The 18,501-nt window shown below is 45.6% G+C and overlaps 2 protein-coding genes and 1 long non-coding RNA gene across 4 annotated transcripts; 1 reads left to right on the top strand and 2 right to left on the bottom strand.

Moving 5' to 3' along the window:
• Nucleotides 1–2,887: 2,887 nt before the first annotated feature.
• On the bottom strand, nt 2,888–4,257 carry LOC119388216 (uncharacterized). The gene has a single exon (XM_037655883.2). It carries the CDS (start codon nt 4,163–4,165, stop codon nt 3,542–3,544), a length of 624 nt encoding a protein of 207 aa, XP_037511811.1. The 5' UTR covers nt 4,166–4,257; the 3' UTR covers nt 2,888–3,541.
• A 451-nt stretch (nt 4,258–4,708) lies between these two features.
• Nucleotides 4,709–18,493, top strand: LOC125757755 (uncharacterized). Of its 2 annotated transcripts, XR_007415523.1 has the most exons (3): nt 4,918–5,211; nt 5,563–5,774; nt 17,023–18,493. It is a non-coding gene; the product is annotated as an uncharacterized LOC125757755 (long non-coding RNA). The 2 variants fall into 2 exon arrangements; XR_007415522.1 differs by lacking the exon at nt 17,023–18,493 and having other exon boundaries at nt 4,709–5,211; nt 5,563–14,266.
• On the bottom strand, nt 11,082–15,792 carry LOC119386290 (proteoglycan 4). Its single transcript, XM_037653616.2, has 2 exons — nt 15,634–15,792; nt 11,082–11,410 (listed from the first exon to the last, which is right to left on the bottom strand). Exons 1-2 carry the CDS (start codon nt 15,773–15,775, stop codon nt 11,082–11,084), a joined length of 471 nt encoding a protein of 156 aa, XP_037509544.1. The 5' UTR covers nt 15,776–15,792.
• Nucleotides 18,494–18,501: the final 8 nt, after the last annotated feature.

Genomic DNA, 18,501 nt, shown 5'->3' with positions numbered 1-18,501 from the left:
CGTGAATGACTTCATTTGCCGCAAAGACAAACACGGCGATGTATGCAGCTCTTTGCTTGCTCCTTCGCATCACATCGATTCCCACAATGCGTGGGATCTGCCGGATTGTTTTTTTTTTTTTCTACAAACAAGTTCTCTCTTTTCAGTAAATGCGCAGTTTGCTCTGTTTTCTGCCATCTAGCTGAGAGTGTTGCTAGACAACCTTATGAACGGTGCTTCGTGCAATATAATATTCATGCGTTCCTCCATCGGCTGGTATCGGCTGGCTTAAGTTAGCGACATCTCACGGCACGCGAATGAAAGAGCTCCGCGGGTGAGCTTCGCCCCAGGGCCAAGAGGCGGCTGTAGTGTACGATGAGTGGTATGGGGCGCCTCGATGTGTCCGCCTCCTCCGCTGGCGTCGAGGCGCCCTAATGAGCGGTTATGAGCGGAGGGCACATGTAGCTTACTCAAAGGCATGAAGGCTCCTGATGACGACAACGAGCATCGATCGTAGTTCAAAGAAGGTCATGACTTCACTGGCTACGACTCTGAAAGCGACAGCTTGCATTACTTTCCCGCCGTTATTCTCTTGTAGAATGATTCCGCAGTTCTACGAGGCTGTTGATATGGGCTCATACATGATACATGGGCGCATAGTTTATTGGAGTTACTGGTCATTAGATTGTCAACCGCTAAGTTGAAACCTACGCTTGTTATACTTTACCAGCTTTCTCGTTTTATACTACTGGAAATCTGGAAAACGCGGTCTGCATTGCTTTCCCTTCATTTTGTTCTGTAGAATGACATTTAATTGATTTGCGTGTTATTCTCGCTTTAAAAAATAAGGGCAGGTGTCCACGTTTATACATTCGACGGCACATTTCATTTCCTTTTGTTTACGCGAATAGCAATCTACATAAATTTGTTCCGACAATAGGGTAGAGATGAATAAGTACGATTATTCGCCGAGCTAAAAAAAAAAAAAAATTCAATTAAGCGAAGCGGACAGAGTGTGCGCTAAATTCGTGAAAAAAAAATAAGAAAATTTGCGCTTAGAGAAAACAATGCATTCAGTAAGCTGCAAGGCGGATTCGTCGAAGTTCGTGGATAAAGGAAAAAGTACAACGCCAAAGCGTAGGGACCAGCTGAATGGGATGAGAGAGCGTTACTCTTACGTACTTCCGTGAACAAGCAGGTTACGAGGGATTGAAAAACTTTATGTCGAAGCAGGGAAGATTTTCAATGTGATAATACAAATCGAAAACACGTTTGGAGAACACGTGAAACGATTAGGATGTTAATGAAACAGCAGGCCAAATATTCAATGAAAATTTCACGCGTAACCGTCCACCTTATTTTTGACGCGTATACAAGATGATTTTACTATTCAATGAAAATTTCACGCGTAACCGTCCACCTTATTTTTGACGCGTATACAAGATGATTTTACAAGGACATAGGCTGAAGGAACAGGGCGCGGATATAGCTCGATCAGGGGCGTAGGCAGAAATTTTTTTCGGGGGGGGGGGGGGGGGCACCTCCTTGATCTGTAGTGGGGACGAGCAGGCAGATGTGGTCGAGTGTCATTTTCTGCTCTGTATGCTATGGCAAAAAAAATTTCGGGGGGGGGGGGGCACGGGCCCGGGTGTGCCCTAACGTGGCTACGCCCCTGAGCTCGATCGAGGATGACGACGTACCACAGTTGTAAACAGCTATTCTCAAAGAGCACCCTGGCCTTTATACTTAACGCCAGCTGTAACGTTCCACAAAGAGAGACGATGCTTCTTCTGTTAATCTGAGGAGTTAGCCAAGTCGAACGCGCCATGACTTGTACTTTGCGATGAGCAATATGCGTGAGTCATCCCATGATCAGCTACAGCACCCGTATATCGTGTACGGACACTGCGGAATTACGGCACTAATATTGCCTAAATATTATTCAACGTGTATGCTTACAGTCTTGTCCTTGGAAAAATACGAAGCTAACATGTTCGCTTTGAACATGAAAAATATTCGTCCTCCGATCGCAATCTACTATGTACGCAATGTCATCAATATGCGGATTCATCATTCCAGTCAATCTGTAATAATACACGGGGTGTTCTTGTGACGTCTACGCGCGACATTTTGTCGTACGATTCACATATTCCACCATGCTTTAATTGTGGAGATAAATAGATCAAAATACAGCGCAGCTTTTCACTATGCTGTGCGCAACAAAATGGTAGTCAGTGCACTCACCCTACTCCGTGCTTTCAGTCGATGCAGAAATTTGTAAAGATCACTTGCAATCGACAGATCGAGTAAGCAATCTCACGAAGACTAGTATGCTATATCTACGCTGATGAAACTCGTGTGCATTGGCTTCGTGGAGCGTGTACCAACTGTGGAAATTGTCGCTCATTCGGAGTAACAGTTACAATTACAGGCGTATTGAAGCTGCAGTGATTTACAGCCAGGTATATTCTCACACCATTTCAAGATAGGGCATGAAGTCCTTATTTAGAGTATGTTTGGCTCTTGCATTCGCCACAATGAATACTATTCGGCTAATTCATGGGAACTCCTAAGTGCGAAAGACGCTGTCGGAAAAGATTGAAAATAAGTAAGTGGAAAGTTACGACGCGTCTGAGTCGCTCGACATTCGACATTCATGTTGACATGCGAACGTGACTCAATGCATATCACAATGTGGACTGCTTCTCAAGATATATGTATAAACCGAAGAAACATTTTCAAGTGAAGATACACTCGTTTAACAAACAAAAATAACTTATAATTTATTAACTCACGTTGCGGCCGGCGGTCAACAACTGCGAATATATATATATATATATATATATATATATATATATATATATATATATATATATATATATATATATATATACTTTATTTAGTGCAAAAATTGATTTTTCACGGAGAGATGAGGTTCACGCGGTGTCAAAGGCCATCTCTTCAGTTCTTTTCACTTTCCGGCGTTGGGTTCATTCCAGTTTATTACGATGCCGAAGCGTCAGTGAATCACCCAAGACATTTTGTATTGATTCGTCTCTCCGCTTTTATTTCAATCACGGTGTTACCTATTATTTAATAGAAGCAGTTTGTCTCCGCATTCTGAAGCGTTTTCAAACATCAACGAACACGCACATATATGTGCATACACGCGCGAGCAGAAATACTGCACAAATGACATTTACTACGAAAAAACGCCATTTACAATCTGCGAGACTCGCTAACAAGTGTACGGGAAATTGTCTAATTCATGCACGTATAGTTTTGGCATTTAGGCTTTGCTATTGGCGTCTCATCTGATGCCATCGCTTTGATCAATATCTAGCGTAGTTATGCACAAATTCCTCAGTCAGCCGCGACAGTTTCTTCACGAATGCGGAGTCGGTGGTCGTCTCCTGTGGTAGCTTCTTGAGCGGACAGCAGTTCCCCAGATTAAAACGCCGTTTATAATCTGCAAGACTCGCTAACAAGTGTACGGGCAATTGTCTAATTCATGCACGTATAGTTTTGGCATTTAGGCTTTGCTGAATTAATGTCATCGATATTAGCTGACAGTGCTTCCGCTATAGGCTTCTTCGGCGCATACGACGTCGCTCCTCGGGGCTCGCACCACCAGGGTACCTTCCTCGGTCAAGACAGATGTAATGGAATCTTGTCGCACGTCGTCTGGCAGCGTGAAGCGATGGGTGTACTCCCGGCGCACGTAGTCCCCCTCCTGCCCTGGCGGGGGTTTCTCTAGGTGACCGGCGTGAACTTCGACGCAGTTACCCACAGCCTTCACGGTTATCTCTCCGGCGACAAATCCCGCAACGTCAAATGAACGGGAGAACTCCGACAATGGGCGCTGTTCATCGTCACAAGCGCAGGCGGCTGAAGCCTTAATCGAGTCGTCGTAGTCGCTACTGCTGCTCGCTGATACGTTGGGCAGCGCATCCTCTTCATCAACCTTGTCCTCAACCAAGAGCTCGCCTTCGCCGGGTGGCGGGCAGTACACATTATCAAGAGTGCACGGGTCAGCTTTCCGTGGCTCGAAGGGCGGGAACAAATCGCTCAAGAAATGATCAAACAGCGGTGCAGTTATGGGAGGTAGGCTATCCATTACCCATGGGTTGGCCTCGGCGAAACTGAGCACATCAGCGTAACTCGGCGCGATTGGATAAAGCAGCATTTCCAAGTCGACTTACTACAGCTGAAAGGCGATGCAAAAAGGCGCAGGAGAATCAACTCTCGCGTCGACAGTAGTGTCCGTAAAGCGAGAAGTTCTGCTCAGAACGCGTATTTATTGTAACGCGTATTGCCGTGCATTGCGCCAGAACCGGCCTGTGAGTCGACGTTTCAATACAACGCAGTACAATGCCGCCCTTCTGATCACCTTTGCATGACTAATGCGCGTCTGTTTTTCTTCGGCGCATTTCTAGAAAAATCTGGAACGCCGAAGACCAAGCGGAAGCGCTTCGCTGCGCACTCGACGACCACTCTCTCTCTCGTAACCCCTGCTAGGAGACTGCACCAAAATAACGCGTGCGGCTGGACATAGAGCGCCATCTTTTGAACATAGCAATAACTACACTGCACCGGGTTTTGTTTGTTAAAAACAACGGTAAACAAGAAAGACGGCGTGTGTTGTTATAAACTGGCTCGTACAAAGCGTAGGCTAACAACATTACCAAACCACGAAGGTTAACTCGCCACAGAGCGGTATAGATTTGCGGTTTACTTCCGCGGGCTTCACAAACATCCTAAACAAGGCATCGAAGCTTGCGGAGAACACGGTAGATCATTCTAGAACTTTCAGAAGGGCAAGAGCCAATGGGAGTGTTCGCCTCACTGCGGAAGCCGGCCGCTCCTCTCTGATTGGTCGAAGGACCTCAAGGGCGCCCTGGATGTTTCGAGAGCTGCGCGGGAATACTATAAAAGGCGGCTACGCGCTCGACCAGCAGTACGGCGCGGCTTCGACCTGGGGACGGCGGCCTGGCTTTGCGCGGTTCTACCGACGGCTGGAGAGATGGAGAGGTTGGCTGGACGCATGATCCGTCGACGGAGTCCTATGACGCAGTTCCAGTTAGGCGTACCGCACCGAAGGAGACCGCATCTCAGGAGCAAGGATCATGGAGGCATCACTTAAAATTATGTAGGCTTTTAAGCTGAGTCAATTTCATTTCCGACACGGCAACTTTTCGTCGACCTTTGTCGGCTGGGACGACGAAAAACAAGGTAAGTTTATTTTTTAGTAACTGATGTCGTTATTGTACGAAAACAGAATTTTTCTTGCAATACATTAGCATAAGTACGCAGTTACCTAAATATTCTGCGCATCCCAGACAGGTCCACGATACGCGTGCATTAGCTGCGTGTCCTGCAGTATTTCTACTGCGGAGGAGCAAGCTCAGTCTAATTATAATACTCGCTTCACGCCCTTATTGGTGGTGTGCACCTTGTGCCTTCGAGACGTGCTATCTATTTGAAAGTATTGTGTACAGACAATCGGGAATGAAGCGGTGCAGCTGTTTATATATAGCGTTGATTGCGACCTTGTTCCAGATTTGTACCTCTTTCTGTATGCAGGACGTATCTCCCCCGGCGATGAGAGGATCATTTTCAGCACCGAATCGCCGCTGATAGTGGCGCAGCAATATGCAATGGAGCAGAGGCGTATACATTGCGGGAGATAACGAATGGCGCAAATTGTGTGCGCGCTCGTTGATCTGAGGTTGTAGAACTTCATCTTAGGTCGTAGAGGATGAAATATAACAAGATGAGTCAACAACGTAACCGAGGTACGTATGCTGTTCACGAGAAAAAAAAAAATGTGAACGAAGGTGCGTAATATAAGAAAAAGCAGCAATAAAACGTCAGTTTATAACCGACCGAGTTGTTCCCATTGTGCTATTCTTCAAGAGAACCACATGCACGCAGGCTTAGTTTTGTTCCGTCGTGGCAGCGTCGGTCTGAGATGACATTCACAGGGGGGTATTGAATCTCTTCATCGCTAATGACCCTTGATAGGCTCACTCAACCGACCAATACCAGAGCTTAGAATGCCCCCGAACGAGTTCCAAATAGTATTTCACATGCTCGTAAGACGATAGCTGTTGAATAAATTTAAATTCACACTACTAAATTAACGAAATACTGGCCTAGTCTCAAAATCTTAAATTCAGTTTTCATGTAGAAATTTTGTTATAGCGGGTGATGGGCCCCTTGCTTAATTTCGAAAACGATACATTTCTGTAAAAGTGTTTTCTGCGAATAAATTTAAGTTCAGGAATTCAATATATTCAATATATTGCATTGAGTATATTCAGGCATATTACATTGTCCATGTTTCGAGCCTCGTGTGTTATACTTGCATACTTGCTTGTGGCGCAGCTTGTCTTTTTTTTACCGTCAACGTATACAGCTGGGCGATGGATCTAGGACTGTTGTGAGCATGCGCTACGCGGACGAAAGACGAACTTCACTGGTTTAGTAATACTTTCTATAGGCTGCCTGCCTGTTCGCGCGTGCACTTGCTAGGAATTTGCAAGTAATCAATCTTGCACCCCGAAGAATGCACATCAGGGACACGCGTGTTTTGGGGTGCACCCCTATGTGACACGCCTCCACAGTTTCACAGTGCATCATAATCGATCATAATTTATCTGTAAAAAGTAGCCATATCAATGACAAACCATGTGTCGTCACATCGTTGCGATTTTTCATGTCTCTTAATTGTCCCTGTCGTAAGCTCCCGTCCACAAATATTGCCCGCATTTCCATAACTTTAAATGTGCTTGGATCAGCGTCTAATCAAGGCATTATGTGGAGGAGCAGCAGATAAAAAGGCAGGAAGGTTGGCCAGTGCTTTAACCAGCTGGGTATCTTATGCTGGGAAAAGGTCGGGGTTTTGTAGAACAAAAGGAGATACAAGCGGACACTGTTCCCAAGAAAATAAAACAGAAGAAAAAAAATCTAATGTGTGCGCTGTAGTGCACGGTATCTGCTGTTCTCTAAACACAAGGGAGGAAAGATGAAGTGATTCTCGACTCTACGTTCTACGAATTTGAACGCCTTAGTTCCCAGCTTTATCGAGGAGGAATTTAGAGTATGAAGTACAGCATGACATTCTTATTTCGTTTGCGTAATTTTCGATCACTTCGCCTAGGTATCCCTTCCAGAGGCAGGTATTTCGCGTGCTTTGCCTCAAGGATATCCTGCCGCTTATGTCCATTGAATGTGAAGTTCTAGTGGCAGACTTAGTCTCTCTCGCGAGGTCAGGCTATTTCACTGGAACACACCTCCAGGTGTATTCTATACACGGTGCCTATACAAAGATAGTATTGGATGGTGACATCAATTTACACTATGAATGGGGGGTCTAAATTAGACGAGTGGGGAAGGCGCTTATGCGACTAATCTGCAGCAAATATTTTTCTTTTCTATCACAATTCTGGTTCGGTAACAATGCTCCGCAAGTGATTGAAATCTATATCAAAGACTAGAGTTTCGAGCCGAGGTCTTTCCTTATTATCCTGGCTGAAGGATGGATGTAGGGACAACCAGCAATCACGTTTCACTGGTGTTCGAAGTCACACGCCAGCAGTCTGCTGTATTCTGTGGAGAACAAAATTAATTCTGTTGATCAACAAATTTAAAAATTACTTGTGGACAACCTTTAAGTCCATCTGAGGTCATCAATATATAGCGCTGGTAATATTTGCGCTGTCTTGTGACGCTTCGCGAAGTCAGAATTCGAAGCTGAGGGTACACAACGAGCTCTATATAGAAATCGGTGGAACGACGCGGGTGCATGACAGAAAGTTGCGTGCAAACGGCTCGTGCGTAACCAGTCGGCTAGAACCTGCAAGTTTTTTTTACAGAAACACTTAAACGTTGAACAGTATCTGAAGCAAAAGGCGATTACAACGGCCGACACTGGGAATTTAAGTCTAATCACATGCGTGCGTTATTTCGCTTTTTATAAAACACTAAGAATGATTTCACGCATCTTAAACATAGAGCTGTTAGTGTTAATCACCCAGGAAGTAGCCGACTCCAGACGTAATTGCCAGAAGTTTGGAGACCAGATTGTCGAGCTGTGTTCACACCTCGGTGACGTGGCACGATAAAAGATTTGGAAGAAATCTCGTTGCCAGAAATATCTTTCGTTGTTTAATGTTTAGTAGCTGCAGTTCCAAGTCACGATGGACTCTCCACAAAAATTGGATCGGTCGTTTTGCAATGTCCTCCACAACATAACGAAACGCACTAGGCCTGAAAGTGAACATTAAAAGTGTCGCATAATTGATTTTAGTTAATTAGCTAATTAAGCGCTATATAAAATATACCCAAACGAGTCCCACATGACGGTGAACCATATGTCTTTGGTATAATTCAGTTGCGGTTTGCAACCGCGTTATTGCAGAGTTTGTGGGGATATTATTCTGCGGTGCTCCATCTTGGCAGCTGTGTCCTCTAGCTTTATGAGAACATGAAGTGCTCCCTTTGTTCCTTGAACTACATATATGTTTGTAGCAAACCACATGATATACAAGGAATGGTTAATTCGTTCGAAAGAGAGAGTTATGATTACAATTGAGACATTCATAAGGCTTCATGAATCTCCGCGAAGACGATCCTAGTCCATCTTTGACAGACAGCCAGAATTCTTGAAAAAAAGGAATGCCTAGTGGCCTCGGTGTCACTCCCCGCTTGTGATTATCACAGAACTACTGGATCCGTTGAGTGTAAAGGTTAGTGATGTTAGCGTATTCAGCAGCAGTTCAAGTTCTTTGGCCATCACATATGTTAACGTATATCCCAACAGTGCAAAGCAGCTTTTCTGGCATGTCCTTAACGAGTTACTTCAGGATCATTGGACTTTGCACAGACGTTGTTATGGCAACTGACACTTCGAAATGGGAGAAAAGGCCAGAGCTGGAATATTTTAGTTCTCGCTAGGATAATATTTTTCTGTTCGACTACCGAAATGCACACACATATTCATGGTGAATTCCGGGCTGTTATAGTACTATTGCGTAAGCCTCATTCCCCGATTATTACCGAGGTAATAATCACATCTTTATCGTTGCGCTCTTCGCTACCTGCTCCCGGTGAATCGCATATATTCGTAACTTTACGCGTACTCGCTACAATTAACTTGAAGAGATTTGTTTCGTATGGGTACGTGGACCCAAAGATATATTTTTAAGTGGTGTGGCAGTCACGCTTTTCTTGCAGGCCCTGTGTTTTCGCCGCTTCCATCTACGGCTTTCATTACTGCGGTCTGGGTTAGAAGGTACAACCCTTTAACCTCAATATCTAGTCTCGCATCCTCCTCTGACTTGCTGAACCTACCGATTCTCTTGGAGCAGGAGGTCATGTAAAACGCGAAAGATCGAACTCAGTCACATTGGCAAGACTGCGATGCCGCATCCCAGCCCTAGATTTATACTTGCAGCACATGATGTGGTCTGGCGAACCCTGTCTTTTTGTTGTTGTTCTTGAAGGTCACGCTTGAGTGTTCACGTAAGTTGCTGTACAACATCTTTCAAGGCCAGCGTAGACATTTAAAGCGTTCGCCTTAATAACGGGCCCACACGGAACTTTAAACTACGCCTGAGGCAACTGAAGCATATCGGAAGAGGCCGAATTGAAACTTGTATATTGGCTCCTAGATGTATACGACTCGATCCATTTACCAATCATACTATATTTGTTATGCATGAGATTTTAAGAACTATCTGACGCCTTGACGAAATCCAAGAAAACAGCTTGGGACAGTAATTCTTTGGACGATATGCGCAGCAAGTTAACAGCGCAGAACAACACAGGCGAAAGAAGAGAACAGCGGCTCTCACCTTTCGTATGTGTTGTTCTGAACTGTTAGCGTCTAACAAGAAAATAGCGTCGACGTGGCTACGTTTTTATGGAAAGTTTAGCTGCGCGACAGTGGAAAACCACACCTGAAGCCGTTCTTCGCAGGCAATAAAACTGAGTTAACGTCCAGGTCAACAGGATGCCAGTATTTTAAATGTGCAGGTCGGTGCTATCAGCTTATAGTTTCTCTCTGTTCCTTCAAAGTTTAGTATACCGCAGTCTGCTTCAAAGCAAGATAGTAAGCATAAATTTGAGAGATATGAAATAGCGACCATAGTATGCAATGCATTCAGCTATAGCAGACAGGACCACGAATCACCCACTAATTTCATCGTTTTCCAGTGAAGTTGCTGGTGATCGCTGTATTATTCCATGGCATTCTATACATTCCATTGCCTATCCTTAAAAGTGGAGGTGCTAAAAGACGCTTTGAACGTCCATCTATAAAACAGAGTGAGCCAGTTATATTAGTTACCCGGCATGAATTAAGGGTCAGTGAGCATTGCGTAATCGTATCGCAATTAGTAGTCGGTATTGATGCAGCCTTGCAGTTATGGCTGTTTCGACGTAAATTCGTGGGTATAGCGAGTGTGGGTATAACACCCCCCCCCCCCCACCTCCGCATGGTTCTTTTGGATGCACAAATGAAAATCAAGCTATGACGTGATTTTCCGATACACTGCAGCGCAAGAAACACACGGACGGAACACAAACGATGACGACAAGCAGTCGCCGTTGTCGTTCGCGCTGCAGTGTCAGAATTATGCAGCAGCAAGCCCAACTCGCCGCTTTATACGCGATTCTCACAGCCTTATGTTCCCGGCCCTCGGGGGCACAGGTGGGAAGGAAAGTTCTTGAAATGCAACATCAGGGGTCCTCGGCCGCCTTTATAGCCAAAAATCTGCATGGCCTTGACCCTTCACATTAAACAATGACGGGGCAGGTCCGACTAAGCTAACGTATAGGGTAGGCTTGGCGCCTCCGTTAGACGACAAGGTGAAGGCGGAAGGACGCCTCGCCCCTGACCCCCATTGGCGCACGCCTATGGCTACGGGTTAACGTTTATCCACGTCTAGACGCTACGTAAAGTTGTAGACACAATAGCCAGGCTACAAAATGTTCGGGACTTGGGTTTCCGCTCACGGCTTCACGCGAATTTATTTACAAAGTATTCGCAGTGTGGCGCAGATGACAGCGGCCCTTGTCGAGGTGCGCCAGTGTCTGGTCTAGTTGGCCAGCGCCGGTCTACCTGCTCCACTGCTTTCTTGAGCGTCTTCGGTAGGCGCCGTCGCCGGCACCGCTTGTTGTAGGTTTGTTGGTTGCGGGTCCTTCGTGGCTGATTCAGGCTTCTGTTCGCGCGGTGCGCTGATGGCTCCTCCATGGCCGGATGGCGACGCGGCCTTTGAAGACGTCACGTCGAAGGGCTCCGATGGCGCCGGAGATGAGGGCTTAATCCCCAACGGCTGGTCTTGTGGATGGGGCGCGGGTTCACTCACACTCACTGTCATCGTAGACGTGCTTGCTGGGGCTGGGGGAATGACAGCGGTGCCCGGAGCTGAAATAGCAAGGGCCATTACTCATTGATTGAAGCTCAATTGCGTTGATGCTAGTTGTAAATCTAGTTGTGCTTCAAAAGCAGCTGGGCAAAGTAGAAAGAGCCACAGGGACAAAACCGTACAGACGAAGCGCATCTGTAAACAGTTCGTAGATGCGCCTGGTATGTGCGGTGTCGTCGCTGTGGCTGCTTCACTTATGCGGCGCTGATCTTGAAGCACTACCAGTCAGTACTCAGCTTGTATTGCAGGGATGACAAAAAAAAAAAAAAACGCAAGCGCAGTATATAATAACCTTTCTGTACTGTGGTATTTCCCCATGCGTACTAATACCGCACGACGATAATTTCAGATTGATGATTCGGTTTATTTCACCACATCAGTACCGCAGTACGAAACGGCATGCATGTTTTATGGCGAGGATAGCAGGAAGTCATCTGCATATCTCCAGTTTCACTAGCACTCCTCTCTTCCCGATACTCCCTTTGAACAAAGGCATCAACATGCTGTGCATAAACAGAGTCGTATGCACAATTTAAGTCGCAGTTCAAACCAAGCATAAAGTTACTGGGAATGTCACATTTACATAAAAAAAACATCGGAGACACCATATTTCAGATTCAATTTTTCGACACTATACGTAAACTGTCATCTGTTTGAATTTGTTTATTGGGTAGGCAATACTGTAACGGCCGTGATCCATAGTTTGCACGCGCCAGTGGAGTATGGCAGGTAACAGTATGTCCTGTTGAACGTTCAGAGGGGTTTAGAGCTAAGTTTAGTAACGTGTGTATGTGGTGGCCATTTCGAATCAGTTCTGATGTAATTGAACCAGCAAGCTGAAATTTCCACTGCCGGTAATGTGCACACGCGAAGTTATTGTCCGGAACTATCGCGTCGTGAGAAAATATTCCAAAAGCCAGGGGAATTCATCTTAAACATTTCCAAACACTGGCTTTACTCAACATAAAAACATAACATAACCGTATAGGCGGCGAAACGTCTCTCTCTTGTTATGCTTTCATGTTGAGTAAAGCCAGTGATTGGAAAGGTTAAAGACTATCGCGTCGACAAAGATGTCAGCTCCGGATAGATATTAGCGATATATATTCATCTACCAAATTCTTTCACTTGTTTCCAGCTGCGTATGCGCGCAGCACTCTCGTCAACCTGATGGCCATAACAGTCACGCGTATCGAGGCTTATTCCTCTATAGGTACATGCTAGATCGTCTGCCTCGCAAGTTTCGTCTAGATAAGCCTTATGTTAAACACAAGCTTAAACTCATCGAAACCATCGCCATGTCTTGGGGTACCATGTCGAATGCTGCAGCGTGTTCTCTAGCTCCTTCAGTCTACCGCGCCGATCGAACGTTACCAGATAACATTTTGTAGGCTTTATTGAGAACTCGGCGCACCACCATTTTAATGAGTACACCGTACCAGCGACAGCAACATTCAAGTTATAGTTAATCCTTCTTTATTTGACATGCGGATGAGGATATTCGTGCGCTAGTGATGTCCACTGCATGGTGTAAGCTAAGGATAAGACGTGTGTTAACAAGGATATTCCGGCTGTATAGTTTCTCAGTATACTGAAGACAAATTTCGATACTTGTACGACAACCCATGCCGCGATGTCGCATTTGCGACAGTTCATTCTCATTTTCTCTCGTTCATTCTTCAGAAGAACCGCACCGGTACAGGGCCGAGGCGTATCGCGTTAACTTTTTACAGAAGCGCAAGCATATACCCGACGATACCCCGATCGCGCAATTGTCTAACCGAAGAAAAATATTTATTGACACTACTTGCACTGCTCTTACGGACATTGTTCTCTTTTCAATGCCAAGAAGGCTTTCATGTGCTTGTCCCAGACTTCACTGATAATAAAAAAAAAAAGCAAACAAAGTGAACCAACATGTACTACTGAGACGCGGAGCATCCATCGAAACTTTTTTTTTCTAGCATATCATATTTAGAAGGAGGTCCCACAGCACGTGGTTGGCATAGAAGATGTTGCAAGGACTCTCTTGAAGTAAACAAGTTTTAAAATCTATTTATTAATTCACTATGACGGTGTATATTTGCGATGAGCACCGTGCAACGAAAGTGCGTGTTACAGCAGCTCAGTGGTCGTCCATTTCTTTATATTCGCACGCCGCACTGTGCAATTTTTTAACATCGAAGCTGTTGTGGCTAGGCGTAGTTCGTGCGGTGTTGAAAAAAAAAAACAAGAAAAAAAAACACGTGGGTATGCGCCACAGGAATTTGACAAGCCCCACTACCGAGTACAGCAGGTCCGATCGTTAAACGAAAATTCTGCTCGGCGAAGTGGTGCACGTGAAACACGTGAACGAGAGAGAGAGAGAAAGAAAACGATATAAAGAAAAAGAAAGATAGAGAGAAACAAAGAGAAGGAAGCAGAGAGAGAGAGATAGAAAAATAGAAAGACTAGAAATGTAGAAAAAGGTATAGAAAGAAAGGGACACGAAAAAGAGATAGAAAAAACTGAGAGCAAAACAGAAAGCGAATGAAAGAGAAATAAAGAGAAGCAAAAAGACAGAGAGAACGAAGCAGAGAAAGGGAGAAAGAAAGGGAAGGAAGAAAAATAAAGATGGAAAGAGAGAGTAAGAAAGAAATAGAAACAAAAATGAGGTACAAGAAACAGAAAGATAAGCAAGAAAAAAAGGAAGAGGGACAACGAAGGCCATCAAGCTGCGTTTTGAAATATTGCATATACTGTTCGTTACGTCGCGTTTCTGTTGGAATTCGTAAATATCCACGCTAACTATGGTCTCCTCGTTCTCCAGCTTGTTATCTGTAGATATCCTCGTGCGTTATTGATAGCGTCTGCTAGGCGAACTAAAAAAAAAAACATGGCTGATCCCTCCGTCATAGGAATCGGTATAACACGAAAGTGAAACGTGTCTTCACAGAAGTAGTGCTTATGATATGAGAGCTTGTACAATGTCTATTCGTGTTTGGCAGCTATAGCACCGTTTGACGTGGATGCACCCATGTTGAGAGCATGTCTCTATCGCGACGACTAACGCCCATGATCATGATAAAACCGTTGAGGTAGCTGACGGTGTGAACATATATTTGGACACAGCGAATCGTGAATCGCGCGTAAGGATGATATCAACAAGCTCATAATCAACACTGGTACCCGGTATGCACTTCTTCAAAGCGTCGTCAATTAAGGAGAGAAACGGCACGGTGTGCGCTTTCTAGTAATGGGTAGCCGACGCCTGTGCTCATGCATACATAACACACACTGCGCTTCAGCAACACGGGAGGTAGAGGTTCGTAGCCTGAGCCGCAAACGCGTGCGTCCCGCTGGCCTCTGTCTCGCAGGCGCTGCTCTCGCTCCACCAAGGCACGACATTCGCCCGTCGAAATCGCGTCCTTTCTGCACGCATATTGCAGCAGTTTTGTTAGTCGGTGCTCTCGCATTTGAAGCAGTCGGCGGCAGAGAAATCCCGTTCGTGCACGTGGAAGGTGCACTACTCCGATGAGCCGACGCACGCTAACACGAATCCAAAGGCAAAGAACGTAACTGCGTCAAGGGTGCCTCGGCGACGCCAGCGCGGCCAGTCTACCTCTCTGGTATCGAGACGCTTTAACCATGACCTCCGATATCACGTGCAATCTCGGAGTAAGCGCTAGTAAGTGTCGATCGTGAAGCATTACTTCTTTCCACCTCTCACAGACGGCGGCACCTCCCCGCTCCGCCCGCCGCGAAAGAGAATGTGTGAAAGATATAAGGCGCGTTCGCGCCGTGCCTAGCATCTCCCGAGTTGGCTTAGTCGGTAGAGCGTCGGGCGCTTGCCGTCGCGGCCGCAACATCGTGGGTTCGATTCCCAGCGGGGTATCTTTTCTTGGTTTTTTTTCTTTCTCACCCGTTGGCGTCCATTTTATCAACGTCATATCCGTGACGGATGTACTTGGTGGACCCCGGCATAAAACACTTTCGTGTTAAAAAAACATATGTAAGTGATTGATATGACAGAACGGAACGCCTCTGAATAAATATTTGTGTGATTGCTGTTTCTGTAGTTAGCGCTGTATCCGTCTGTCCTCGCTGTAGTACCTTTTTTTTCCCGTTGATTTCGTCGAGGTTGAAACTATGGTCTCCAGCTAAACTCCAGCTGTGAACTCCAGCTAAACCGTAGCTCCTAAAATAATGACTCGAATCAAAACGCTCAAAAGTTTCGGCATACCGGGGGCTTCTCCGATGGTCCAATGCGCGGGTGCCTCGATCCGGTCCTTTGATGGCGCCGCTTGTTCGGCCACGTAGCCAGCGTTGAACTGTCCCGACTCCACGTGATCAGCGCCCTTTTTCCTTCGGCCCAGCTCAACCATGCGGTCCCAATCGTATGCCTCCTGTTGGCGCACATGTTACCTCTGGATTCAGCTTAGCATTTCAAGTCGCACAACATTTTATAACAATCTGTATTTCCTGTTTTAACGTATGGAGCTGAAACTTGGAGGATAACAACAGAAGAAAAATAAAACTCGAGAAAAGTTAAGGACCACGCAATGGAACGGATAATGGTAGGCGTAAAATTGGAGGACAGTAGAATGAAGTGTGTATTTGATATTAAGCCAACGAAGCGGACCTGGGCCAGCCGCGTAATGCGTAGGACAGGCAACCGGTGGTCACTTAGGGCAACAGGGTGGATACCGAGGGAAGGGAAAAAGAGAAGAGGACAGCAACGAGTTAGATATCAAGAAGTTCGCAGACAAAAAAATAGAACCAGCTCGCGCGAGACAGGGATCATTGGGAGAGGCCTTCGTTGTGCTATAAAAATAGTCTGAAAATGATCATAAAAGGCGCTGAAGCAGGCAGCTTAATGACGCATGGTCAAGCTGTTATGAATATAATTGCAGGCCAAAAACGTATTGGATACTTCAAGGGGTGCCGATTCAAAAATTTTGGCCTCGTGGTTTTTTGCTGCAGTGTGTTGCTGGGGGCCTGTTAGCCATAACACGGCACATCGTTTGCTGCAGCGCGCGACAGATAGTTATTACAGGCTCCTGATTATCGATCAGTGTCAGTTTCGGTTTCAAGAACGACAAGCCTCCGGGTGCAACTATCACCACCTAGCCGGTGCAGCGCTTGATCACGTCAGCACACAGAACTGTGACGCACTTCCGCACGGTTCGCGAGCAGCCGCCGAGAAGTAGGCTGCTGGAGCAAACGCGGCAAAAAAACATGGCGGCTATGACATCATCATAATTTGTTGCAGCGTGATCACGTGAGGGAAGTAGCGAGTCCCCAAGGGTCCCCTTTGAGGGTGTCGGTAGCGCGAGGATGTCGATCGCTCACGCAAACTTCAAAATTCATTTAAAATAACTTCCAAGCTATATTCACTGTTGGTATTTTGCAGATGATATACGCACGTTCACCGGAATCGACCCCGCAGGCTATCTCAGCCGCGAAATATTGTGTCAGTACCCCTTTAAATATGTTACATGTCACCTTTAGTGTTCAAAATTTAGAATCGCAAGTGGGGAGAGTTGGAAACTAAAACATCCTTACCATTCTTCTGTAAAAATAAAGATAGACATTACTTACCTCACTTCTGACCAGTAACTTTCTCTCCTAGGCGGTGTCGTGAGCTTCATTACAATCCAGTTATAGATGGATGAATCGACCTCGGATCCACTTTCGACGGATCAGAGGGCCCTGAAAAGAAGCCACTCTTCACTAAAACACGTTTATCAGATATATGAATCAATATTTATTGTGGTTATTCAATTAGATTCGACGCTGATGATCCCCTGCTAATTTATTTCATTATATCGACGGTGTACAGCTTAAAGGGACACTAAAGATTAAAGGTTTTTTTTTCGTAAATTGCTCTTTCATGATACGAAAAAAAAAAAGAAACGCTTGCCGTGAGAAGACGCTTGGTAATCGAGAACACGCCCAGAAAGAAAATGCGTGTGGCGACGCCACCTTGAAGTACCAGCGCTAGTCGCCGTGACGTCATAGATTTTAATGGCGTCTACTGGGGCCTATCTAGCTCCTGATCGGTAAAATGAAGTACCTTGTCCTGCGAGGGGGCCAGACACCTCACGTACCAAGTTTTAGAAAATCTCGTAGAACCACTGGGGCCAAAATGGGAAAAAAACACTTTGAAATACATGGCGTCACCACCGGAGATTTCGGCGGGAAATTTAAAAGTGAAACGTTGGACCTTATCTATTAACAAACCTATGGTGGGGAAATTACCGGCACTAGAGCTTTCAGAGTGTAATTTATCTGTCTAAACTAATTTATTGTTTCACTTTAGTGGAGCTGCTCGAGTAAATCATAGGCGTCTTCTGCTTCGCTCCAAGAACCGCCTCCACTTTGTTCAACTGCATTCGCCGATTGTCCTGTGTGTGTGGCTTTGTAAGCTGTTATTTATTGTCGTGTGACAGTGCAGGGAACACTTAGCCAATATGCAACCTTCAACCCTGTCAACAAACACGAAAAGCTAAACCACAAGTCTGATCACTCAACAAGAAGTACATGACAATGAAATATCGTTCAGAATTTACATTGGAGCTGTACATTCGAAGACTTTTAGCTTTCTACACCGCTTCTGCGGCTTCTCCGCATTATTAATTGCCAGGAAAGAATGGTGCAATGAATCCTTGTTGTCAGTGAAATCTAGCGTACTTTTATTTATTTATTTTTCTTAAACCTGTCTCGCTGCTTTTGTCTTGCTCTTTATCATATCGGCATTCCCAGTTGACGCTATGAAGGAGTAAAAAAAAAAAGCGATAACACCATCAGTTCTTAAAGTTGCTATCGGCTGTTAATTGTTACATTTGACACAGTACTAGCTCTGCCGCTGTTGACCTTCATGCACCACCCGTAAAGCGCGTTTCATCGAAGGTGATAACCACAGGCGTGCGCACAGGGGGCAGCCGCCCCCCTCATCACATAAGAGGGGGGTGGGTGCAAAATCTGCCCCGTACATTGACCCTTCTAGTCACCTAAGAGGGGGGGGGGGGCGCAAAATCTGCCCCATACATTGACTTACTAGGGTGGTGGTCGCTGCGATGAACATTTGCCCCCCTCCCCCCCCCCCCCC

The sequence above is a fragment of the Rhipicephalus sanguineus genome, chromosome 3 (assembly GCF_013339695.2).
Source record: "Rhipicephalus sanguineus isolate Rsan-2018 chromosome 3, BIME_Rsan_1.4, whole genome shotgun sequence".
Lineage (NCBI taxonomy): Eukaryota > Metazoa > Arthropoda > Arachnida > Ixodida > Ixodidae > Rhipicephalus > Rhipicephalus sanguineus.
The sequence above is the reverse complement of the archived record's forward strand: the minus strand, read 5'-3'. Positions and strand labels throughout refer to the sequence as shown.